The sequence below is a fragment of the Scatophagus argus genome, chromosome 10, assembly GCF_020382885.2.
Source record: "Scatophagus argus isolate fScaArg1 chromosome 10, fScaArg1.pri, whole genome shotgun sequence".
Classification (NCBI taxonomy): Eukaryota; Metazoa; Chordata; class Actinopteri; family Scatophagidae; genus Scatophagus; species Scatophagus argus.
The window spans coordinates 16,060,225-16,084,738 of NC_058502.1; the positions used below are offsets into that span (position 1 = coordinate 16,060,225).

Here is a 24,514-nt window from a genome sequence, read left to right on the forward strand (position 1 = left end):
GCTTCACCCGCCTCCCCACCTCGCTGCCCTTTGCCATTGCTATCGCGTCGTATAAGAACCAGACCTTCTCGGACTGCACTTAGCTCAGAGGCTAACACTAACCAGCCGCAGATGTTTACACTGGGAGAGAAGGGGCAGCAGATGCAGTCTCACTCAATAAAACTTGCATCTCTCCCTTTGTCTCTCTATTTTTCTGACTTTCTCTCTTTCTGCAAGTCTGCAAAGAACCCAGGGGAGCTCTTTAGAGCTGTGGGTGGAACAGCCTTGCTCTCAGGCTTTATTTGTCTCATGCTCAGCTCTTTCTGTGCTGTGAGTCACCTGGGTTTCCCCTTAAAGAAAAGAAAAAAAAAGAATTTCAAACTGCCAGATATACTGAGCACTGAAGCTTGATACATGATTATTATTATTGAGGCAAATGTTATTTACAGAAAGTGCGCGGAAGTGTTTTGTGTGCAAAGCTCCCTTCATTCATGTGAATGTTAGCACACCTGAGTCCTCTTTATTTGATGATAAAAAGAGACACAACCCAAGAGTGGAATTCCAGCAGCAAGAACAGACAGGAATATCTCCAGGTAACACTCAGCAAACAAAACTCAGGCAGACACATCCTTGAGAAATTGGTAGATAGAGAGAAATAGCAGGCTGAGAAGTGTTTGGCCTCATTAGGAAATGTGAATTCTCATATGTCAATGCGGGCAGAACTGAGATGAAAAGACTTTCTTTTTTTTTTTTTTCCCCCTGGTTACATTCTCTTGCAAAAGATTCCCCAAGCTGAAAAGTGTCTAAATTCTTCTAATGAGACTGCACTGATTTTGTACAGATGCACAACGTGTGGTCCGATATGAGTTCATCTACAGGGTGACAACAACACTGAACAGCACATAAACCTCTGACATTAAACTGTTCTGTGATACCTCAGTCTTTTATTCTTGCAAACCTCTGTCTCAATCTACTACATTAGCTGGTTAGGAAGTCAGAAGTGCATATTGCTAATAGAAGGCAGATTGAAGAGCTGTGCAGCAGCAATGTTCTGGCAGACAGAAAGCACTTCAGTGGATCAGTGTTTTGGCCTGCAGGCCCTTTTCAGGAGGTCTGAGAAGTGGCAGGTCACTATATAGTCTAAGCCTATTTAAGAAGGAGCATACCAGCACCTCCTGCAGTTCCGCAGACCAGTGAGGGAGCTGCTTTGAAAACATCTTAAGAGAAATAATCATAAAACACACTGTGAAACAGCCTACTAAACATGGCAAGGTGGATCCAGGAGGATATCTCATAACTGCTTCAATAATCCTTGCAGTCTGTGCAAGTCAATGAACAGAGTTTGGAACATGCCTTCATGAAAGCAGTGTCTTTGTGCAGATTTCTGTTCTTTAATTACACTGAGAAGTTAATTCATTCATTAAAAAACATGGGGATAGTGGTGTTCGTTTTGCAGAAGAGGAGCCTAGGGTAGTGCCTTGAATGCTATTGTTTGGAGTGATTCCCTCTGACATACTTGTTTGTGGTTAGCTGGTTAAGCACGGTAGAGACTGTGTGCATTTTCTCAGGCAGAGTAACACAACAGTATCATTATGTGCCCAGTGGGAAGGAACCTTCTGTGAACCTCCAGGGTTTTCTTCTCCCACAAGCAACTGAGTGGGGTGGTGGGGTAGTCTGTATGCATATGAAACAAATAAAGGGAGTGAAGGCAATATCTGGTCAACTAGGCACACACGGCATTATGGAGGATGTGAGAGATCAGTGCAAATGTCTGTAGCCCTCGTCCAAAACTCTCAATAAATGAAACATCAACAAAAGAGAAAGCAGCGGCTTTTCTTGCACTTAACAAAAACATCTGATGTGCATTATTCCTGACAGAGTATCAGACTGAGGATGAACAGCATGGCTTTTTAATAGAATGAGATTCTTCTGCTCTGTATGGCTGTGTCGATTAACAAAAGGCCGTCCAGGAGGCAGTCAGTTAATATTTGCAAAAGGTGACCAGAAATTCAGTATAAAGTGTTCTGAGGGATGAATAACAACATCAGAAAGTGGAGGCAATGCAGTTGAAACATGTGTCTGCACTTCCCCCTAGTGGCCAAATAATTTGCTATCGAGAAGAACAAAACAAAGAATACATAAAAGATGTTGCAACAGAGAGCTAATACTGTAGATGGGAAGCATTCCGTATATTCTCATATTGCATATTTTCCCCTACAGGCAAACAGCTTTTCAGTGGTTTAGCACAGACCATAATAACTCTAGTCACTTGCCGGAAATAGTGTCTGTAGCAGTTCTACTGTTTGGCAATAACACATGCGTAGTTGTTTATCATGAAAGCTGACAAAAGTTGAAAGGCCTTAATCAAATGCAGATTCATCTTAAATATGTATTGTGCATTTTGTGTGGGGAAACATTTTGTTTAAAGTAATTATGAAGCTTTGTGGTCAGTGAAAAGCACCGAAAAGCTCCTTTTCTGAAAAACAATAGCTTTTCCCACACATAACATATGTACATGTTCAGAAGATGCTAAACACAATGATAAAGACGTGTTAAGATGATAACCTTAAAAGGTTATGGCCACAGGTTGTTGGCAATTACATTAGCTCAGTACCATTTTTTACACTATAACATGAGTACAGCACTGATTTTGCAAAGGGAGATTGTGAGCAAATGTATTACAATATCATATTAAAAATCTAAATTCAACATATTTCTTAGATACAACTGCACTGCAAGTATATGGTATAATTCATCTTCACTTACCTTAATAACAAATTTCACAGGAGCCATTGCAGCCTGCTAATTTCACCTGAAACAAATGAACAGTCCTTGATTACATCTGGCAGGCCAAAAACAACACACTCCAACGATCATACAACATTTAACGAGTATTCGTCTTCTTGCAGTGATGAGATTAGTTGCACAACGCTGAATTTCTTGCAGGTATTTATTATTGGTTTCCTGAACACAACAATGTTAATCCTAACCATAAACTACATGAGTTTGGTGAAACAAACGCTAACATCGTTTAGTTAACGTAACGTTAAAATCAACGTTTTAGCCAACGCTTTAAGTTTCATTCGCCAGTATGTTCAGGTAGTGCAAACCAACCTGGATGGCGTTAACGTGGCTGCTTCAAGTGCAGCTACGTTAAAACTGAAGCATTTTTGCAATTTATAACAGAATTACAGTTTAACTGACTTAGTGGTTGCAACGTAAGGAGTTATCCAGGAGGCCATCGGTTCAGTTAATCTGAACGGTTGGACTGACAAGACGAATGTTTGTGCTAGGAAACAACATGATGGCTTTTAAGCACCGTTTAGCGCCGATTAGCAAATAACACTATGAATAACACTGCTTTTGTCGATATAATGTTGTGTAAGTACAATAAAATTAACAAGAAATGTCATACCGCCAATAGTTTTGAATGTTTGACAAACGACTAGGCGGCAGGAGATGACGTCACATCCTGTTTGTAGTCAAACAACAGTAAAACTAGTTTGAGTCGGAGCTTTCAGCGCATGACTTTTTGCAGAAAAGTAAAAAGTGACTTTTCATCTGTTTTAAGCGGGGTAGTAGTGGTGTTAAAGAGTATTAGACTGACTATCTGTCGAACAGCAACAGTTTCTAGAAACTGGCAAAAGAATGCGACTGTTTATTGCCTAGGACCCCACAAGGACCCAACGCGGCGACCGCTACCATGGAAACGCATTGCATATTGAAAATGTTGCATATTCATTTTGATATCACACATTGTCGAATTATGTGTAGATATATTTTTGATCACACAATAACCACTATAATATTAAATTAACACAATTTGTTTTAAAAGGTGTATCCAATAATTGTTTGGGTTTTTTTTTGTCAGGCATGGCATAAGCCTCATAATCCGAAATGTGGAAAGCAAGTCAGCGTTTTCCAGCGAATTTCGTTAATCAGACAGTGTAAATGGACATTTAAAACTTGTCTTGCTGTCGCCACTGAAAAGTCGACTCACAAGACACCGTTATGTTTAGTCTGTCGACTATGGTCCTGCCGTGAACCTGCTTTGCCAGCGCGTTCAGGATTTGCTGCTTAAGTGATGTCTCGACTCGTCAAAAAATCTCCTTCTCTTTGTACGGATCTACCACTGGACAACAGTGATATTTATAACAAGCTTTTTTTGCTTTGGCAGCTTCTGAGATCGTGCTTTGGTCCAACAGGTAGACTAAAACAAGTCCATAACAACATTGGAGGGCTCGTTGTAACCACCTCAACCTCCTCAGTTCTCCTTCCAGCCATTTCCTCTTCACAGCCTTTCGTCAATTTGATAAAAACCTCTGTTCTCAACCACGTTTCTCGTTTCAGTGACTGTGGTTTGTTTGCTGCCATTTTTTGTTTGTCTCTCATTGAGCGAGCAAAACAGTCTGATCTCAGAGGAAATGTGGCTATCAGAGTGAACAAGCACTTGCTGGGTCTGTGCACCGACTACCTGCAACGCGAAGACTGTGGCTGCAAAGTGAGCATCGACTTCTGCAGCAGCCGTAACTTGATCAAATTAGCTCTCAGCATTATCTCCAGTAAACCAGCATGTGTACTAACAGAGCCAGAGGCACTTCATATCAGCAAGTTGGCTGTACAAGCTTTTCTGCTGACTGTTCCCTGTAACAGCCCGGGTACAGTCAAACTTGGCAAAATGGTGACTGTCTGTGTTGAAGGCCACTCGGTGCTCAGCTCTGCAGTGATTCCAGGCTTACTGGTGGACATACCTGATGCCTTTTGCTTCAGCGAGATAGAGAACATGCATTCAAACCCGCTGCACATGGTGTTGTTCAGCGCATCTCTTGCTGGGGACCTTTCTGAACTAGGAGATGGTGTAATTGAGGTGCACCCAGGTGTAGACACAGACTCACAGATCCTGGATCAGCTCCTGGAGCTTTGCAAACAGGTGGTTAAAGATGAAGTGAAGCTTTTTGCTTGCCAGAAGGTCATACACCCGGTCCTACAGCAATACCTGAGGAGTCATGGTGTTGTAGTGATAGAGAGATTGGGAATCTCTCTCATGGAGCCACTTACTCAGTTGACAGGTAGGCCTCCAGATATCTTAAATCCTATGTGGATAAATTATTTCAGATAGACCTTACACACCAACATATAGACAAGCCCTTAGAAACCAGACAGACAGCAGGATTGAATTGCTGTTGAGATACCAAAGTTTCCACATAAATATTTTCATCCTATATACATTGAAGATCTTTGAAATGATATCGTGGGTCAGAATACTGAAATGTGTGTAAATGTATTCAGACTAAATGCTGCTATAGAGTTTTGCAACTTTTTCATTTTCTTAGATGATAAATTGTGATTTACAGATTGTGTGGACATACAGTCTCTGTATTTTACTGTCACTTTGCAGTGTGAAATCCTCCTTTGTTTTTGTCCACTTTAACAAAAAGGTGCTCAGCCCGTGGCCACATTACATACCACAATCCCAGCCAAGGCCTATGGGAAGGTGAGCAATCTCAGTATCAGGCAGTTTGGATCCAAGACAATGCTGCATTTACACCCTGCTGCGGAGTCAACGATCTGTACGATGATCCTCTGCCACAGGAACGAGACAATGTTAAGTGAGCTGAAGGTAAGATGAAATGAGGCTGTTGGCTTCTGGGATATCACTTAATTTGGTAAAGCAGGAATATGCTTAATAATTTATGACTCCATTGAGCTCTGTTGGTAGGCTGTTTCACTAACATAGTCAGTGGGAGAGGTTTAATTCCTCTACAGAAGTTTTGCTAAAAGCATCCATCGACTGCGATCGGCTATTTTTAAACCTGTTTTAAAAATTGCTTTTACACATGACAGATGAACTGATGTATTAACTAATTTCCATCTGTGTCATAGGTGGTGTGCCAGAAATCAGAACACGTGTTGAGGCTCACTCTGAGGGATCCCTTCGCCTTACTTGGAGGGGGGTGCACCGAAACCCACTTAGCTGCTTATGTCAGACACAAGGTGAGATCAAGTTTTAAACCAGTTCAATATTATTGGTTTCACGTTTCCACAGCGACATTATCAAAACGTGTCTTGAATATGCCACATTTTTTAGAGCACGACTGAAGTCTCAGAGACATTACCAGCACTGGGGTGCTCACAGACTGAGTACCTTCTTGGCGTGGAGGGATTCTGTCACTCTCTGGAGTCTACGGCTGCAGCGCTGGAGCACGACGGTGGAAATTCTTTAATCGACCTAACTTATGCTCACCACTGGACTCTCCCTTCTGAAGACCGCATGGAGGACAGCTTGGGCTTCTGTGGCTGTGGATTGGTGGAAAATAGCCCAGATAAGAAGTGGACTTATTTAAATACTAAGTACTCACATTTCTCCCCTGCAACACCATCTGCAGACACTACTGTGCAGCCACGTGTGCTTGACTCCTTCACAGCTAAACTGAATGCATTGCAAGTTGCTGTAGAAACTGCTAATCTCGCACTGGATGTGCAATATATAATTCAAGATACGAACTGACATGCATTCTATCCAGTATGGAATGAAAACCGTGAATGAATGCTGTTTTTTATTTTTCAAACATTATATTCAGTTCAGACACTAGATGTTAGCATTGTCTTGAGTGAAAATCTGATTGAAACCTTTTGTAAGTCATTGTGAAGGACTTGTCTGTATCCTGTTGTTTTAAGTGTTATCTTGTAATTATCTTGTGATTTACCTTTGTGAAATTGTTAAATTCCAGCTCCTAGAGAAGTTATCAGACAAACTCCTTGTTTCCAATTTCCACACTTTTTGTCACATCAAAACTGATGATTCTAAACCTGATGACTGGCATGAAACAACCTGACATCTAAACAAATACAACCCTCAGGTAGTGTTCCACGATGATGCCTTATTCTCAGTGTTTCAGGATGGTCATTGTCTGATGAAATCTGAAGTTCCATTCAGTGTAATGAGGTGTGTTATATTTAAACTCATTTCATGCATCTCATGCAGTTTGAATATGTAATATTTGCATAAAAACAAAAACTTCTGCTTAACACAAAATTTTTCTTGTGCACCAAGTTATTCTGTCATTGTTTTTTGCAAGTTTCTCCCATAGAAGTTTGTATAGAAAAAGTTCTATAATCGGTTACAATGGTTTAGTATAGTAATGACTGCAAGAAAAGTCAAAACAGATTATTTTTTAGGCAGTAAAAGGGGTGTAATTTCTGTTTAAAAATACAATAATACAGTTTGAATTCTGTTCTTGTCCTCTGCTGGTGGTTCAGTCATTGTGTGCCCTCACAAGATGATAGGCAGGTGCATATTCTCTCACAGGATGAATGGAATCAAAGCCTTTCGTAACTTGGGATAGTCTTTGAACGTCTCTCGGTAAAACCTATAACAGACAAGCAGAACATCTGTCACTCAGAAATGCCATACGGTGGGTAAATTCATGTTCTTTATCGGGATTGCTTTATTCTTCATGAAGGTCAGGCACCTGTGATGATAAAAGGCTCTTGGTCCAATGAAGCACAGGGTAAACACAGCGAACGAGAGTGCAGGAAGGGACCAGGTGGCCACAGCGTAGCCGAGCCACTCCACTATCTCTCCTAAGTAGTTGGCACCAGACACATATTCAAACAGACCTCCTGCAGGAGATTATGAGGACCACAGGTCACGATGAGCACGCAGCGGGTGAGGGGGGTTATTCAGGCACAATCTCCATTTCTTACCTCTTGGAATCTTGTAAACTATTTCCCCCGGTTTCCTTAAGTTACGAAGGATATAGTCACTATGTATATTGATACCCATGCCAATGTAAAACAGCAGCAAACCTAGAAGAAAAAACAATAATTTTAAACACAATTCATTAGGCCCCTCGGATTTTAAAAGTTTTCAAAGTAAAGAATAAATGTTACTTCTACCAGTTTTATAGCGATAGTCAGCTGACCATTCATCTTCAAACTCGGCACAGTGTAGCAGATAGTGTCCCTGCAGGAAGCCATTGAAAGAGCAGAAGAAACCCGCTGCCACCATCACAACCAGTGGGAAAGGCTTTCCTCTGGTCAGTAGGGAATAGACAAATGTCCTGTGATTGGTGAAGAAACAGCAGATGCAGCAGGTGGAAAGAGCAGGGGTTGATGACAGTGCATTTTATTCGTGTTGGTGCATGCAAATAACATTTTTTACGAGAGATGTTGGACACATGATTTAGTATTTAAGTGAAGGAAAAAAAAGAAATAGAAAATGGTGCTATTAAGCCCCTTTCTTCACGGGAGGTTAGCCATGCATTCCTCACAGTGTTTTAGCCTTCAGATTACAGCAGCAGGAAATCTCCTTTCCAAAGCTCCATTTTCAATGTCTCCATCTGAGAGTGTGCAACTGGGCTTTTGCTTTCAGTTACAAAGTGGATAAATACATACTGTGTAGATAGTAACACCACGTGAGGTGAAAACAATAGATAAATTGCAATCATTACGCTACAATACATTAAGAAAAGGTTTAACTAAAAGAATGTATTCAGCTCATTTCATTTTTCACTGATGAATCAGTGACATAATAAATCAATATGGTTTCTATTCTAAATGTAACTAGATTTATGAAGGATACATTAACTCATAGAGTACCCATATACTGCAAGTATAGTTTTGATGTCCAAGGAAAATGCAACCAAGGCAATAAAAGAAAACATTTGCAAATATGAAAAAAATCATAGGAAACAATTAGGACAAACTATAACTCTCATCAAACCAGTGTGAATAACTGAAAAATGCTAACAGGTTATTCTTAATTTTGTAAAGTTGTTTGTATTTTGAATGGATGAGGAGCTCCAAAGACAATGATCACTGCTATACATCTTTATGGACACGCTTACCTTCACACGCACATTAAATGGGTAAAACCATGCTTGTCACTGCTTTTACCTTTGGACGTAGTGCATGCAAAAGGTCCCAAGCAGCAGGTACTTCCCCATACAGAAGGGTTTGTGCGAGGTGAGCATTAAAAGCAGAGGGATCAGGAGAGCTGGCATCTCCTGGAGAAACCAGGCTAGTCTGGCGGGGACTGTCTGAGTCGAAGGAGAAAGTCCCATGTGCCGCCCATAGGAGGGTTGTACCTTCCTGTGATGAACCAAGTGCCAGAGTCCGGTCAGGATCATCACACAGCTGAGACAGTTGACCCAGTCCCAATAGCAGTGCATCTTGCAGGTTTGAGCATCAGGGCTGATAGAGCTGTAGTAAGATTTAGGTGTTTGTATGAAGTTCAATGGATGTAAGCAGCCTCTATGACTCCTCCCAAAGCAAAGAAAGAGAGGCGTGTCACCGTGTTGAAATTTGAGAGTACTCCTTTTTTCACAGTGTGTGTGAAAACACTGGAGGTGAGGCTATGATTACCCCCCCCCCCTTGGAATGTTTGCACTAATATTAAATTTCTGAATTTCCCAAAGCTACAATATCAGTGAAAAGAATTGCGTGGAATATTATAATCACCATGAAAGCAGCTGCTAAACATCTGTGTTGGTCTAAAGTCAACCAGAGCCTCTTGCTTGCACATCCTCTGCTGGTCCATCCTGTTTACAGACACGCACAGCAACGTCGGCTCCAACCCTAAATTCTGTGGCTCCTTTTTGTATTTGTAACATTTTACAGTGTGAGCAAATCTACAAACTTTCCAGTCCTACTTTTTACCAATGAGTGGCTTGAATAAGCCCAGATGCAACCATAACTGCCGTTTACATTACATAAATGTGTCGGAACCTCAGTCATCAAACATGCCTGTACTGTATTTTGAGCTGTTATTATGCATAATATGAAAACTTAATGTGTAGTGTGCAAACATTAATAACATTCACCAACACATTCAGTTAGCCGGGATATTTCTTGATTACCTAAGCTGATGATGTCCTGCAGGCAGCAGCAGCATTTGGCTGTCCTTATTATATAGCCTCAAGCTTGTTTTCCTTGCATCCATTTTCATTAATCACATGACAGTTTCACTAAATATATTTTCCTAACAGTCCCTTTTCCTGTATTTAATCAGATGTAAGTGCTAAGAAAACAAATGATTTGGTGGAAATGCTGTAAATGAAGTGGGTCAAATTGGCAGTGTAAAATCATTTGCAGTTTTGCACACATATATACAAGCGCTCTCAGTTGCCAGTGCATTAGGTATGTCTAGCTAAAACTAATACAGCAGTCCTGCAATAAATCCTGCCTTAATGTAGGTTTAATGTTCCATTGGTTTTTAGCATTTAGTTCCTAGTAGAAATAAAGGAACAATGTGTTCACTTTACTATATTGCTCCAACCACCTCACTGCATCTACTGGTGACATTTCTAAATGTCCCTCTATGAACTAACACATGAACATAGTAGATATTTATTATACCCAGGATGTCATCATTAATAGCATATGCAGCACTGCCGTAGACTGCAACCATAAATGTTTGAAAGCTGGTAAACTGGGTTGAAAACAGCACAGTTTACAGCCAAACTAACTCTCACGTACTACATCTGTTGCTGTGCTAAAAACAAAAGAGGCGACTAATCCATTTCAACTGTGGAAGAATAAAAAACATGGTATTTAAGCCAGTGATTTAAAAATGAAATGCATATACCAAGTCAATACTTTTCTGTGATTGTAACTACCTGAATAACAAGACACCAGAGCAGACAGGCTTTTCAGTACATTTTACTCATTTTGTAACATGAATCCATGGCCTTATCTGAAGAGCCTTTTGGGATGCTTTGTCAGTGGAACCTGAGATCAAAATAACTCCATTTAGGAAGTATTTAAGTAGTATACTTTAGGTTTGTGACGTGTAAGTTCCCATACTCTAGGCAAGACAAAAAAAAAAAATACAAAAACAATTTCTAAAAGACAAACAAAGATCCATAAACAGAAAATGAACAGTGTTGAGGTTCAGCCTTTGTCTCTCTACAGGAATGAGGTGAGGTGGACAAAACAGAACACCGCTCCCTGTTGGACAAAGGAGATAACAGTTGGTGCCATTTCAGACCAACAGATGGGGAGGGGGGAGTCACACAATCCTGGAGTGCTGGGTGAGCTGGAGACATTATGGGGCATGATTCAAGAGGGAGGGTATGTGTGGAAAAACAAAAAGCTGAAAGAATACGTTCCAAAGTAAGACTAAAAGTGAAAATATGCTTTAAATGTATATGTGCAACAGTGATAAAAGGCACAATAGCACAGTGCATCATGCTTTACTAGCTTCCCTTAAATTATCTTCAGTCTGTGCCCGCTTGGTTCGACCAGACATTGTAGCTTAATGCTAAGTGCGACGCTTCTTAGGGTGCCAACAGGGATGTTAGGGGACGGATTTTAACTGGGAATACAAGACTTCAGTGATTTTCAAACAAGGGGACAACAGACATTGCGTGCTGCCCATATTTTATGTCACTGATAGCCTGTACTGCCATTGTGAATCATTAGCTTTTCTATGCAGTTTGTTCCTCTATGAAAGCATCAGGACTATTTTAGGCAGCAGGACTAAATTACACTACAAACTATCTTTTGTTAATTGCAATCCTCATGCTTGACAATTCATAATACAAATACGTATGTTTTTTTTTTAACAGAGTCAGATCAAATAAAATACAGCATAGAGCAACATCTGCCACTTCTATAGATTTGCAATCATTTTAGCAAAGCATCATGACTTTGTGCTGATCTTTAAACTCAGGCTATCTATGACTTCTTCTCCTTCACCGGGAAGCAACAAAACTGGAACTTTTGGCATTCTTGAAACAAAAATGTAAATTACTACCAAGTGAACAGATATGGTAACAGTTCCTACAGTTTAACAGGCCCACTTGAACACTTTGTTTGAACCCTCTGTTCAGGCCAAAACAAAAGCTCCACTGCTCTTATGGAACTGAAAGACATTTTCTACAAGTCCAGCAAAAAAAGAAACTTTGTTCAGGTCTGCTATACCGACATTTCAATATCTACAGATTCAAGGTGGCAGTGTAAACAAAGACTAGAGGTGTCAGTGTCAGTGAGGAGTAATTTACACAATATCCAGCTTTGATTACATTGCTGTAGCAGCAGTCTGGCTCTTGCAAAACACATCCATAATGCTACAAGAACATGACAGGAATCTGGGAACAGTGCTGCACACACTAATTTATTGGGCGAACCATGTTGATGGCTTTATAGCTTGGCTGCCAACACTGCTTTTGTTCAAATCTACACACTACTTGAGTAAATACCATCACATCTAGTGAAACTACAAAAAAAAAGAAATAAAAGGAATTAAATGTGACTAAATGATAATATTTAATAAACTTAAGATTAATAAAGTTTTTGGTTTTGTACAGAAGGGGGTTAGTGAACTTTGTTGGGTGCAGCCCTTTGTTAGCAACTACAACATATGTTGAGCAGTGGTAATAATTACCTATGACGATGTTTTCAAAGTGGAAGTCGCATGTAGCTTGAAGCAGTCAAACCACTCCTTACATTTTCATGTGGCAACATTTCAGCATTCTCCATTAAGATCTGCAGTTTTATTTTCATTACTTTTCTGAGGCAAATTACATGAGCACAGATCACCAAGAGTCCAGATGTAAAAATTGCATTATGACAAATCAAATTCATCGTTTTGTCAGGAGAACAAAAGGAACTAAGAGGACCACTACAGTCCCTGCAAAAACCCAAATAAGATTACTCAAAGCCAAACTAATACGCACTCTTCTCACCTATCTCCTCTAACGGTTTTCTCCCATATAATCTCAGAACTGCACTTCAAAACAAAATGTTTCAACCAAAAAGCTCTGAGACACACTTCAAACTGAGAGCAGGGTAGAGAAAGGCGAAGGAGAGCTGAGAGACAGAGAAACAGAGAAAGAAGACTGTATTGGCTTCGAGTGTCTAGGTCCATCCTGCAAATCGTGGGCGTTACTGGGCGTGGGGTGAGAGAGAGGGTGTCTGGGATCAGGTTATGGCGATACATAGTAAGGGCAGGGTGACGGCGCTGCGGTGGCCCCTGCGAAAGTCGACCTCAATGAACGATGAGTGCACCGGCAGCGTAACTCACGGAGCTGTCGTGCCAGTTCCTGCACTCACTTGACTGGGCGTAGTTCAGGAAAGAGAAGTTCATTTCTAAACCAGACTTCCTCAGCTCAGCCACAGCCTGTAAAACAGCAACATCAGTAACATCCACTTAGTCACAGATTCACACACTGCAGCACGACAAGAGTGTCTGCACACACAAAGTGTGTCTCACTCTCATGACATGAGGTGTATTATACAAGTAATAGATTTGCCAACTTCACTGTTCACTAATCCCCTCCCCAAACAATGACCGTCCAGTTGTAACTAATCACGGCAGGCCTGTCAGGCTTTGGATTTCTCCACATGTGGAAACAATGTGTGTGTGTGTGTGTGAGGCTGCAGTCATAGAGCGAGAGTTTGGAGGATGATATTTCAATTTAGCCTTCAGAAAACTGAAAAGACAAGCACAGAAGCATAATAAATGCACAAAACAGTGTGTTGTCTGCTTTATTCAAGTTAAAATCACTTGCATACAGTAGTTACTGTTATTTTGAAGGCCAAGAAGAATGTTATTAATTAAACTATGGGGTCACAGACTGTTCTAAAATATAATAGTCAAATGTTTTTTTCCTTGTCATACTTGAAAGACCAGGACTTAAAACAAGTCATTTGGAAACATAAAACCTGGCAATCATCATCATTTCCATCAGTAAAAATAAACACTCATTGGCTAGAAATGAGAAGTTCCACTTGTTGACTTCTGTCTAAAATCAAGGACCTTTTGTATCAGAAATTACAAAGAATTTAGGCAGTAAATGTTCCAACCTCTATCATTACAAACTATTAAATAACAATACATCTGATGAGGCTCTTCTTCAGCAGTACTTACATTTAGCAGCACTCCGATTGGGTGACGCCCACAGATGGTGTTGCGGTACTTCTTCAAGTAGTTGGTGAAAGACATGGGATCCAGCTGTTCTATAATACCCATCCCCTTCACAAGCAAAGAAACAAAAGATTACATTTTCATCAACAGCTTTTTTTTCTTTTTAAAGAAACATTTTTAGTCTGCATTTCCATTCCATACTTCATATAGACAATGACTTCATGAGTATTAACATTATCATTGCATATTTTATATTTATCACGAGGATCAAATGTATCTTCAGTGGTTACCATTTTATCAAGATGCTCGATAGACCTGTAGATCTCCCCTTGAGATTCATCATAGTATGTGTAGCGGAACCGCTGACCTTCAAAAGAGAGACTAACATCAGTGCAAAGCTCATGTCACAGTTTATTTAGGCCATATTATCCTCAGATAACAAACTCTACTTTTAATAGCAGAATAATCTCATAGAATGAGTGTCATTTTCAACACATGTCTGGACCTACCCCAGTGGCAGAAGTCAGATGAGATAATGAAAAGGTTGGAAGGATCCGCCAGGTATTTGCTGAGCAGCTTTCCGTATTCCTGTTCTTTAGACTCACTCAGGGCACCAACAAGCACAGGAACGATGCTAAACTCATCTTTGCAGCTGCAACATCAGATTACATCAGATTATTGAATTAACAACTTGAGTGTAGCTCACTGCCATAAGTTTGTCCAATGGGGATGGATGGAAATAAAATCTGCTTTTATTATATTTAACATCCGTCATGAAAACTAACGGGAAACGTCTAGCCTACTGCATGACGAGCTGACACTTTTATGTTCTATATGTAACATCACAGTCAACAGCACTGGTTTTGGCTAAACTTGTAGGCTGTGTATACATTAAGCTAATGTGCTCAGTTCACTTCACACTACCTGATCCCTGCTTTCCTGAATCAAGGAAATGCCTTTGTCTCCTGCCAACTTAACAGAAGGCTTTATCAATTATGCATATCACACGTTCCATGTGTACCCACACCAATGTGATTCTGGTACACAGAATGTTCAGAGCGACAATGAAAGAAATAAACAGAACTAAAAGAGCTCTTGAACTCTTTTTTGTTTTGGATCCCTCTGGAGATTTTTTGAGCAGGGATATGGAGCAGTTTTTTCTATGAGTGGGTCCCTGTTTTGTTTATCTTGTGCAAGCGGATGAGGTACATATTTCTGCCGCAGGTGTCACACCATTTCACTGATCTCCAGCTGCTGGTAACACATCACTATTTGCTGCAATGTGCCGGTAAAGACAGGGAGGAGGAAGAATGCTAGCAAGTAACTGTATACATTGAATGTAAACATTACTTCAGTTTGTTTAGAATAAATACAGAACACTTTCAAGAAAAAGCTTCATTCAGAGAGGTTCTCTCTGAACGTGTATGGTGTCGACAACTAAGTTCATTCCCTATGCGTATTACCTCTCCATGGCTTTAGCAGTGTAAGGCAAGTGCATTTCAATACTGTGCTCGTCTTCATCTGTCTTCAGACTCATCCGCTCAAACAACCCAGTTTTCCAGAGTTCAGCATAAACTGTAAAACAGAGGTGAGTTTCACTTTAATTTGGTATAGAAGTTGACTCAACAATAGGATATTTCATAAATACTTTTCTTTTTTGTTGGAGAGATTTTGATTTTGTCTGATTCTGAAGGTTTATTCTGTTAACAGAATACAAGATGGGTGGCTGATGGTCTCATTTAGTATTCAGTAGCAGCAGAGAAGTTAATTAATTCATTCAAATTCATTCCTATTGTAATCTGCATACAATACGTCATAGTTGTACAGACAGGGTTGTATTAACAGTGGATCTATTTCATTTTGAAGTGTTTACAAACAGATAAACCAAGTGGCGTGTGAGGATTAACATCTGTGCAGACATCAGGAAAGAAATACGACATTACATTATTAATGTAATTTGAGAACAGGGCCTGCTCAACTGATTTACATATAGCAGTAATCTGATCTACAAAAATTAGTGTAAAATGGAGGTTAATCCATTAACTTTAATGTCACAGATCACCTGTATAGTATTTCAGTAGGCAAAGGACTGTGCACAAACTGATTTGTGTGACATAACATTCTAATGATTCCGAATCAGATCTAATAGGATGTGAGTACTTCTGCGACGTCCTTTACAGACTGAAGGCTGCTGAAAACTGTCCGACTTGAGGGCAGCTTTTTGTCTCCTCCCCCAGCTGCTGCCGCCTGTTGTCGTGCGCTTTCCAGGCGAGGCAAAGCTCACCTCGAACAAGCCCTTCATCTTAAAGAGTAAGGGAGCTGTCTGGTCCCCGGATGATGATTAAAAGTATCACATTTCAAGACCGCTTGAGGTTTGCATGTTGCATGCACTCTGGTCAGACCAGACTATAACAATAACAATGAAGAAAAGTTAAACATAACTCTGTGATTTTCCCTACCTTTTTAAGTGCAATGATCCAGAATGACTTAAAAAGTCTTTGCCTCCTTTGGCTTTTGGTATGAAACATGCTCTACATTCTACATTTAACGAACCTAAACTGTGGTTATGTTACTCCTTCACACGACCCACAACCCTTAGCCAACACAGAAAAAGACAGAAATTGCAGAGTGAGTGAAACTAGTGAATACCTTTCTGGTCGATTCTCAGGTCATAGAGAGGTGTTCTATAGATTTCTGCTGGTGACAGGGCACAGCGGGAGAGGGGCACATGGTGTGAAGGTCCCAGGATGAACACCCTACGACTGAAGGGCAAGAGGACATCATTTCACTTACTCTGTTAACAAAAGGCACACTACCAGCACTGTATTCTACTATCTACACTAACATCTGTTCACTCTGTAAGGGAGAAACTGCAGATAAGAAAACAGCCATACAAAACATTTTCTTGAACAGACAGAAAACTGAGTGACTTACGTAATAGAAGGATCAACCTGCTTGTAGGCATGTGCTGCACAAGCACCACAGTAGGTATAACCAGCATGCCTGCAAACAAAAAAAAAACATGCCAAATTAGAATGATGCAGCATCACATATACTTGCTAACCATATAGATAGCAGATAAAATGCTCAGGCTGTGTTCTCTCTCTGTTTGACAACGCGTGCTTACGGTGCTATGATGGCTCTAGCAGGTCTGATTGTAGATTGTGCTTTAGACAGCCAGTCTTCTAGCTGTGCATTCAGCTGAGATCCTGTAAAGGTAGAATTAAAAAAAAAAAAGTAAATAAAAAACAATCATTTCATTTCAGATCACTGAATTAAAGCAGAGCTAAATAACAAGAAAAACACAGAACATCTGATCAGTACGAATACTGGATTTGATAGATGCAGCAAAGCCATACAAAGCAATCACAAAGATTAGAGTCATTTTTATAGCAGTATGTCGCTGTCCTAATCCCCAAGGTGTGAAAGCCAAGAATGGCATAGTAGATAATTTAACCTCATCAGTACAGTGACGTTACTTTGGGTAAGGAATGGATATAAACTAGAATGAGCATTAATATAACAACCCCTGTGTGGTTCTCCCCAATCTTTTCTCACTGTCAATCTAAATCCCACCGTAGGTGTTCTGGTTCAAAAATAAGCTCAGTTTTGCTCCTGCCTATACTGGAACACTCCCTGTATTACTGTACAAATTACCAGTGTTAAGCTTCCCCAGTGTCCAGTACTGCTAATGTTATGCCAGCGTCAATCAAACATTGCTGGCTGACTTACAGAATCGTTTCGACATAAAAAAACAACTGATGGTTAGTTTGTAAAAAGAACAAAGACATCGGGATCAGGACAGATTAACGTTAGCTCAGCTTTCAGATGGAGTTTACGGACATTACGATTTATATGTAACACAAACATCGTTAGTGTTTCTGTCGTGATTAAGTACTGCAAATGTTCTGTTGAAAACTGCCATTACCAACAATGCAGTAAGGACGATTTAAAGGCGATAAACAGGCAGGCTTGCTGGATTTAATCACAAGAAACCAGCGGCTAACTAGTGAAATGGGGGAAGGGGTGCAACATGAACCTTCAATGTTGTGCCCTGCCCTACCCAGTCCTTTGTTTCATGGCAGGAATTATTTCTGAACTGATCTCAATCAGTTCCAAGCCAGAGACCAAAAACACCACATTTCAAACAGTTTAAGTTAAAACAGTTGCTAACAGACTGTTTTGGGTAATGTCTAATCTAGCCAGATAGCAGGTAGGCCAGGAAGTTCTACAATATTAGCAAAGTTAGCGACTGTTAAATTGATAGATCTGATTGCTTGCCAAAAAAGCTGAACAGCAGATGTCAGTTTGTTTTGAGGCATTTCCATCAACCACCCGAGGACGAACTGCTGAATAAGCTCAAACCAACCATGCACCAAATGGGATAACTGATAAAAGCTAAATGTTAGCTACGCGACTTTTCATCAGATGGATTAGCGTTCCAATCCTAACGTTAGCAAACACTGTCTGCTGTGGCAAGCCATCCGTTCGACAGTTTAAATATCAAGATAATGACAGTTATACAAAATATAAAAAGTCAACATCGGTAAAACACACTGCCATGAGAAAAACAGCCAGAGGGTATACAGCCTGCTAACGCGGACGGTGCTCTGTTGACAGTTACCCGAAGCGGAGTACCAGCTCCCGGCGTGACTTGCGTCTCTGCACACCACTCGGTTCGACATCTTGGTTCCCAAGCCGCCTATCTTGGTTTACTTAGCTCTTGTCAGGCGAAAAGTAAAACTGCAAAAGCCGCTGTCTGCTAACCCAGAGAAGAAATAACGCCTGCTAGCTAACCTGCTCGCAAAGACAAAGGGCAGCTCGACTGGAGATACAGCTGGGCTAACGTTAGCAGGCTAACGAGCTCAGTGTTCCGTCAGTTGGACGTTGTGATATTACCGGTTAATAAGTTAGCCGGAGAGAGCTGCTAACGTCAGTTAGTGAGACTTTCTGGCGATATTGTCATGCATATAGGGAAAGGCACAAAATACAAAATATTTGTACTGTGCCAATATTAAACAGCCAGAAAGGGCGAGGGGCTCTCACAGTCAGGAGCGGAGGATTACTGGCTTGTCTGTCACACCAGGTAAGGGGCGTCCGTGGAACCCTTACCATAGTGACGTCAAAACCTTTTGATTGGCTGAATGTTTATCCAGCATGAAGTGATTCGTGAAAAAGTCCAGGAGGCGTTGCGGTTACTAAGATGATCGTTTGATTATTAAAAACATACTGCGCGTCAGGTGAGCGGGTACAGTGTGACAATGAAAGCAGACATGTCAACAACAGGATGTCAACAAAAAATCATTAGTTCCTTTGCCATAAAAGGTTCAGACAATGATTTTGTATTGAATAATTGGACGTTGTCGCAGGTTTTTAATCACATACTTAAAAAGACGAAACTAAATCCTTGTTTTCTGTATTTATAAATAACAAAAATGTTGTGGGCAGTCATCTCAATGAGGCAGTGACTGTTAGAACGAAGTCTCTCTTCCTTACTCCTATGCTTAAATGCCAATTGACCTTTTCGCAAAAAATGGTTAATCTAAAGGTTTCTCTCTATATTGTATATATTACCTCATATTATTATACTGCATACAACCACTGAGATATTGTGACGAGATATTTCATTGCTCAAATCCATTGTGAACAGGAATTTATTAATAAAAAGGCAATGATCTTAACAATCAAATACATGAAAGCAAAAAAATTACCTTCTCATTTGTTACAAAAATGTTGGATTAACAGTTCTAACACATAATATGTTCATTCTCTAACATCTACTGAAGAGAAGAAAAGATCATCCGAATAATTTCCCTTTCGACTGGGAATTTTGTATTCATAATAAAAGTATACTCTAGCTTCGACACCATGCTAGTATTTAGATATCTTTGCCTTTTCAACTAAAAGACTTCAGACTGCTCTGGTTAAACTGAAGCAGATGTGTGGCTCACACCTTTTGTCCATCATCAAACATATTGTGAATATATAAAGTGCATCTGTGGATATATTGTATTTGAATTTAGAATTAGTTATTTCCAAATTTTATTAATCAAAGAAATTAGGTACATAGATGACGGGCATCGTGGCTAAAACCGTTTGCCATGGTTTTCACGCATGGGGTCTAAATGTAGATGGTATGTAGGCAAGGTGTTTTCTAGTGTGGCACTGTAAATGGAACAACAACATTTTTACCGCTGAACTATATAGCTGACATTACTCAGACCATAAGACATTCCTTAGGTCAATGCTCAACAACAAAATGTTCAATAAATCACGCTTTTATCCTGAAAATCCAACCGGAAAACATATTCCTTTTTCTTCAGCCGGGGGGAACGGGAGGGCGGAGACTGCAGTCCACTCACGGGAAAGCGGAAGCTAGCGGACAAAATGTTTCTGTTGTGATGAGGCTTCAAACTTACTGTATTAGTTGTTGCAAAAGGTTGCTTTATTGACAGCGGATTTCGGATTGATCCGATTATAAATGAGAATTACAGGCTACGTTTCACGGTGTCCTCCTCAATAAGTGGCTAACTCCGAGTTAAAACTGAGAACGGGGAGAAAACGTGAGAGTAATGTCGGCCAAAATGAACGCAATTAAAAGTAAAGACAGCGGAGAAGTTATTAAAAACTACCATAAGCAGGCGTTTGAGTATATATCCAAAGCATTAAGGATTGACGAAGTTGACACAGGTTTGTTTACTGTGTGTAGGAATTGCTAGCTGATGTGTTGTGGCGTGTGACAGCTTGTTATAAACACCTCAGCCTCTCTGTGATCACAGGAGAAAAGGAGGAGGCTGTGCAGTGGTACAAGAAAGGGATTGCTGAGCTTGAAAGAGGAATTGCAGTAGAGCTCACAGGACAAGGTAATGTGCAAACATACATGTAGATGTACATCATGTGTACTGTTGACATCCATTAGCCGCATACTCCCTTGTTTTGTTCGCAGGAGATCAATATGAGCGCGCAAAGAGACTTCAAGAGAAAATGATCACCAATCTCACCATGGCCACAGATAGGCTTGCTCTGTTAGGTACGTGACATCCCAAACTTTAGACTCTGTTTGCTAGTTTTACAAACAATTGGTTATCTAAGCTGATGCTGAAGATCAGTGCTGCTGTTGTTGTTGGTGCAGAGGCAACACTGGCATCTAAAAGGGCTAGTGATCCCAAGAAGACCTCAAATCATGTTCCCCCACAACCAAAGCCTGTATCTAAAAGTCAGCCTGCAGTGCGAGGTTTGTCCACCAACAGCAGGCCCTCCACTGCTGTCAGACACCCACCTAGACCCACTGATCCAAAGGTGATTTTACTTTTTAAAAATATATTTAATTGTCTAGTTATGTGTCTGTTTCAGCATGTGTGAGTCTGTAGTGTGTACTGCTGTCTGAATAATTTTTCCCCCTGCTAAGGTAACCTCACGGACAGGAAAAGCTCAGAATGGGAAACCTGCTGCTCTGAAACAGCCCCTGAAGAGGGATATGAAAAACTTCAAGAACGTGGACAGCAAACTGGCCAGCTTGATTCTGAATGAAATAGTTGACCGGTATTTAAGAGCAGTGCTATCAGAATGATTACATTTTGCTGTCAGTGGAATGCAACCTAAAAAACGTCGCAGTTAAAAGTAGTTTTGTGGGTTCTCTGCAGTGGAGCCTCTGTGTCCTTTGAAGACATTGCAGGACAGGAACTGGCCAAGCAAGCACTCCAAGAGATTGTCATCCTCCCTGCCTTAAGACCAGAGGTGATCGCTTCCGAACAACTTGTCTCTGCTCACTATATCTCTACTTTTCCAGATTGACATTGAATCATGTTTTTCCTCATTCTGTCATTCAGCTCTTCACCGGCCTGAGAGCTCCAGCGCGTGGCTTGCTTTTATTCGGCCCTCCCGGAAATGGGAAAACCATGCTGGTAAGCTAGGTGTTCTTTACAACACAGCAAAGTGATTGATTGAGATCAAACTGTGCTTTATAATTTGCATATACCCGTTGATAGCCTTGCTTATGTCCTCTCTCAAGGCCAAAGCAGTCGCAGCTGAGGCAAATGCCACATTTTTCAACATCAGCGCCGCCAGTTTGACCTCCAAATATGTAAGAAATCACTTTCAGTGCTCCTTTTTTTGGAATATCTCTCCACACTACATGAAATTTAACTTAGTTTTTGTTTTCTTAACCTTTTTCTGTCTTCAACATCACAGGTGGGAGAGGGCGAGAAGCTTGTTCGAGCACTGTTTGCAGTTGCCAGAGAATTACAGCCCTCTGTCATCTTTATCGGTTTGTTTTACTTGAATTACTGACTTATTGTGCCTCAAACATCAACTGTTATCTCACACATTTCCTCCCGTTGTTTTTCTTTTATATTCAGATGAAGTTGACAGCTTGCTCTGTGAAAGGAGGGAGGGAGAACACGATGCCTCTCGGCGATTAAAAACCGAGTTCCTCATTGAGTTTGATGGGGTAAGAGTAGCTGTTACTCTGCGACCCGTGAAATTTGATTGTGAACCAGCTTCAGAGTGTTTTTAAGTCACTGTTGTCTCAGAGAACACTGGTGTTATTTTGTCCACGGTGCTTCTTTGTTTCAGGTGCAGTCAGGAGGGGATGACAGGGTGCTTGTAATGGGAGCGACCAACAGGCCTCAGGAGCTCGATGAAGCAGTACTGAGGTATGTGATGCAACTCCGCCTGCTGCATAGTGATTATTTATTTGTGCAGAAGCTCACTACAGTTCTTCTCTTGTGTTAATCTGACAGGCGCTTTGCAAAAAGGGTTTATGTGGCTCTGCCGGACACAGAGGTATTTACTGTGGAACCAGTATCACAGTTCTTTACTATGATCAGTGATCTTTGTTAGTTTTGAAACACACTTGGTGCAACCTTTTTTTTTATGTAACTCTCATCCCTCCAGACAAGATTGACACTGTTGAAAAATCTTTTGGCCAAGCACGGGAATCCACTGAGCCAAAATGAGCTATCCTCTCTCGCAAAGTGAGTTCTTTATTTATGTGCCTTACTAAATATCACTACTTTCATTATTATTATTATTATTATTGTTATTATTGTGTCCAGTTAACAATAATTTCTGGATATCCAACTTGATAGAGCAACTTCAGGATATTCAGGAAGTGACCTCACATCGTTAGCCAAAGATGCTGCGCTCGGGCCTATAAGAGGTGAGAGGACGTCTTTCTTGCATAATCATATGTGTGTTTTGTGTAAATTTTAACCTCCGTGATGGACTAAATAGGTTTTTTTATCATGTGAAAATCTTCTCTTACACAGAGTTGGGACCCGACCAAGTCCGAAGTATGGCTGTTAGTGAGGTGATACTGTTAACAGGCTCCTAATACTGCATATGTTTACTCTATGTCTGTTTAACTATCAGTATGTCACAGTATTTGTGCTCTTGTCTGTGTTCACAGATGCGTAACATCAAGATGAAAGACTTTGAGGAGTCCCTGAAACGCATTAAGCCCAGCGTTAGCCCAGCAACTCTTAATGTGTATACTAAATGGAACAAAGATTTTGGTGACACAACAGCTTTTTAAACAGCTTTTTAGACTAAACTTTTAAACATCATTTTCACTTACGAAGTAAAAAGAGTGAAAATAGTCGAATCTACGGGTACGAGTTCTTATGAAAACAAATAAACTGAAAAAATGTGGAACGAACACTTTGTATAATCTTTGCTAGTAAGGTTTGTATAGGCTTCCTTAGTGTATTATTACACTCCTAAAGCACTGCCTTGCTGCTTGAAATTTCATTATTTATTCTTAAAAATGTTCTGGAAAATTACTAGTGATGACCCAGGGGGTCAGCAAGTTTCTGTGAATCCTGACCTCATTGATCTGTTAGTTACCTGATGTATTGACATGTTGATGGTATTGATCACGAAGTGCTGTATTTGTACACATGCAATAATAATTGGGAGAAGATTTGCCAGACTGGGTGCTTTTGTACTAAAAGTTTTTTGATTAGTTCCTGTAGTTTGTAGATACAAATACTATATTTGAAAGTTGGATACCTAATGATTTATTGTGTTCACCAGCACCAGCTCTTTTTATTTTTCAATAAAAGTTTTGACAAGTTGAAAAGTAATTCACTGACCAAACCTATAATGGTTTCCCACTGTCCTCATGCATCAATAAATATATTCATTAAAGTTTCTCCATCTTATTTTTTGTCTCTTCTTTGAAATCATTTACTAACTGCTATATCCTCCACAGATGAGTGCTTAATTCTTCCCCAGAAGCGAACATGTCAAATCTTTACTTTTTATTATAATTTCTATTAAGTGTATCCGAGTCATCATAATCAGCATACAAAACATTAATATACCTGTTAGATTGAAGTATAAAATATAGAGGCTATTTAAATGTAACAGTGGACCCCAAACTTTCCAAAACTCACTGGGGGTTTTCCTTAAACTTTGAATTATGGGACTTTGGACAGCAGGTCGTTAAACCTATCAGTCCCACACCTTCTATACCACTTAACTGTGCAGGGTTGCAGAGGTGCTGGAGATTAGCTCACTTTCCAAGTTTTCTTTCCAAGGGAAATGCATTCTGTCATTATTCTTGAAAAAAAGTATTAATGACACTGGTCAGACTTGTAAGAGGAGGCATCCTCTAAAAGACAAAGAAAGCTCTGTGAGCATATTTGCAGATTTTTTAACATA

General features: G+C 40.3%; 5 protein-coding genes across 8 annotated transcripts in view; 2 read left to right on the forward strand and 3 right to left on the reverse strand.

The window, feature by feature from the left end:
- Window positions 1-3,502, reverse strand: part of LOC124065551 (SLX4 interacting protein) — a 31,802-nt gene extending 28,300 nt beyond the window's left edge. Inside the window, exons 1-2 of one of the 2 annotated variants that reach the window (XM_046400994.1) lie at window positions 3,395-3,502; window positions 2,746-2,791 (exon numbers count right to left, since the gene is read on the reverse strand). In XM_046400994.1, the coding sequence (XP_046256950.1) occupies window positions 2,746-2,772 (27 nt within the window). In that variant the 5' untranslated portion in view covers window positions 2,773-2,791; window positions 3,395-3,502. Of the gene's footprint in view, window positions 1-2,745; window positions 2,792-3,093; window positions 3,361-3,394 lie in introns of those variants that run through there. The other variant, XM_046400995.1, reaches the window with a different exon arrangement.
- Window positions 3,503-3,847: 345 nt separating this feature from the next.
- On the forward strand, window positions 3,848-7,015 carry mkks (MKKS centrosomal shuttling protein). The gene is made up of 4 exons (XM_046401575.1): window positions 3,848-5,048; window positions 5,418-5,599; window positions 5,863-5,973; window positions 6,068-7,015. The coding sequence occupies exons 1-4, from the start codon at window positions 4,064-4,066 to the stop codon at window positions 6,485-6,487; spliced, it is 1,698 nt and encodes a 565-aa protein (XP_046257531.1). The 5' UTR covers window positions 3,848-4,063; the 3' UTR covers window positions 6,488-7,015.
- On the reverse strand, window positions 6,912-10,498 carry srd5a2b (steroid-5-alpha-reductase, alpha polypeptide 2b). Of its 2 annotated transcripts, XM_046401580.1 has the most exons (5): window positions 8,878-10,498; window positions 7,879-8,042; window positions 7,687-7,788; window positions 7,452-7,602; window positions 6,912-7,349 (listed from the first exon to the last, which is right to left on the reverse strand). In XM_046401580.1, exons 1-5 carry the CDS (start codon window positions 9,150-9,152, stop codon window positions 7,283-7,285), a joined length of 759 nt encoding a protein of 252 aa, XP_046257536.1. In that variant the 5' UTR covers window positions 9,153-10,498; the 3' UTR covers window positions 6,912-7,282. The 2 variants fall into 2 exon arrangements, with proteins under 2 accessions (XP_046257536.1, XP_046257535.1); XM_046401579.1 differs by having other exon boundaries at window positions 6,912-7,602.
- Window positions 10,499-10,625: 127 nt separating this feature from the next.
- Window positions 10,626-18,945, reverse strand: memo1 (mediator of cell motility 1). The gene is made up of 9 exons (XM_046401578.1): window positions 18,474-18,945; window positions 16,977-17,058; window positions 16,784-16,852; window positions 16,499-16,611; window positions 15,313-15,424; window positions 14,359-14,501; window positions 14,140-14,216; window positions 13,853-13,957; window positions 10,626-13,102 (listed from the first exon to the last, which is right to left on the reverse strand). The coding sequence occupies exons 1-9, from the start codon at window positions 18,532-18,534 to the stop codon at window positions 12,971-12,973; spliced, it is 894 nt and encodes a 297-aa protein (XP_046257534.1). The 5' UTR covers window positions 18,535-18,945; the 3' UTR covers window positions 10,626-12,970.
- On the forward strand, window positions 18,799-24,001 carry spast (spastin). 2 transcript variants are annotated; one of them, XM_046401577.1, is made up of 16 exons: window positions 18,799-18,935; window positions 20,629-20,712; window positions 20,796-20,879; window positions 20,982-21,148; window positions 21,258-21,391; window positions 21,493-21,586; window positions 21,679-21,753; window positions 21,861-21,932; window positions 22,040-22,115; window positions 22,207-22,298; window positions 22,424-22,503; window positions 22,591-22,633; window positions 22,745-22,824; window positions 22,939-23,009; window positions 23,119-23,159; window positions 23,259-24,001. In XM_046401577.1, the coding sequence occupies exons 3-16, from the start codon at window positions 20,834-20,836 to the stop codon at window positions 23,382-23,384; spliced, it is 1,197 nt and encodes a 398-aa protein (XP_046257533.1). In that variant the 5' UTR covers window positions 18,799-18,935; window positions 20,629-20,712; window positions 20,796-20,833; the 3' UTR covers window positions 23,385-24,001. The 2 variants fall into 2 exon arrangements, with proteins under 2 accessions (XP_046257533.1, XP_046257532.1); XM_046401576.1 differs by lacking the exon at window positions 18,799-18,935 and adding an exon at window positions 20,172-20,539.
- The last annotated feature ends 513 nt before the right edge of the window (window positions 24,002-24,514 follow it).

What these genes read in the sequence shown, in the direction of transcription:
- mkks (XM_046401575.1), top strand. Translation starts at nt 4,064, where the DNA reads ATGTCTCGACTCGTCAAAAAATCTCCTTCTCTTTGTACGGATCTACCA. An exon ending in CAATGTTAAGTGAGCTGAAG is followed by an intron (nt 5,600 to 5,862) that starts GTAAGATGAAAT and finishes TCTGTGTCATAG; the next exon opens with GTGGTGTGCCAGAAATCAGA. An exon ending in CTGCTTATGTCAGACACAAG is followed by an intron (nt 5,974 to 6,067) that starts GTGAGATCAAGT and finishes CACATTTTTTAG; the next exon opens with AGCACGACTGAAGTCTCAGA.
- srd5a2b (XM_046401579.1), bottom strand. Translation starts at nt 9,152, where the DNA reads ATGCACTGCTATTGGGACTGGGTCAACTGTCTCAGCTGTGTGATGATC. An exon ending in TGCATGCACTACGTCCAAAG is followed by an intron (nt 8,043 to 8,877) that starts GTAAAAGCAGTG and finishes CACCAATCACAG; the next exon opens with GACATTTGTCTATTCCCTAC. An exon ending in TGACTATCGCTATAAAACTG is followed by an intron (nt 7,789 to 7,878) that starts GTAGAAGTAACA and finishes TTTTTCTTCTAG; the next exon opens with GTTTGCTGCTGTTTTACATT.
- memo1 (XM_046401578.1), bottom strand. Translation starts at nt 18,534, where the DNA reads ATGTCGAACCGAGTGGTGTGCAGAGACGCAAGTCACGCCGGGAGCTGG. An exon ending in ATCTGACTTCTGCCACTGGG is followed by an intron (nt 14,217 to 14,358) that starts GTAGGTCCAGAC and finishes TCTCTTTTGAAG; the next exon opens with GTCAGCGGTTCCGCTACACA. An exon ending in TCGAGCATCTTGATAAAATG is followed by an intron (nt 13,958 to 14,139) that starts GTAACCACTGAA and finishes TTGCTTGTGAAG; the next exon opens with GGGATGGGTATTATAGAACA.
- spast (XM_046401576.1), top strand. Translation starts at nt 20,422, where the DNA reads ATGTCGGCCAAAATGAACGCAATTAAAAGTAAAGACAGCGGAGAAGTT. An exon ending in GAAATGGGAAAACCATGCTG is followed by an intron (nt 21,754 to 21,860) that starts GTAAGCTAGGTG and finishes TCCTCTCTCAAG; the next exon opens with GCCAAAGCAGTCGCAGCTGA. An exon ending in GAAGTATGGCTGTTAGTGAG is followed by an intron (nt 23,160 to 23,258) that starts GTGATACTGTTA and finishes CTGTGTTCACAG; the next exon opens with ATGCGTAACATCAAGATGAA.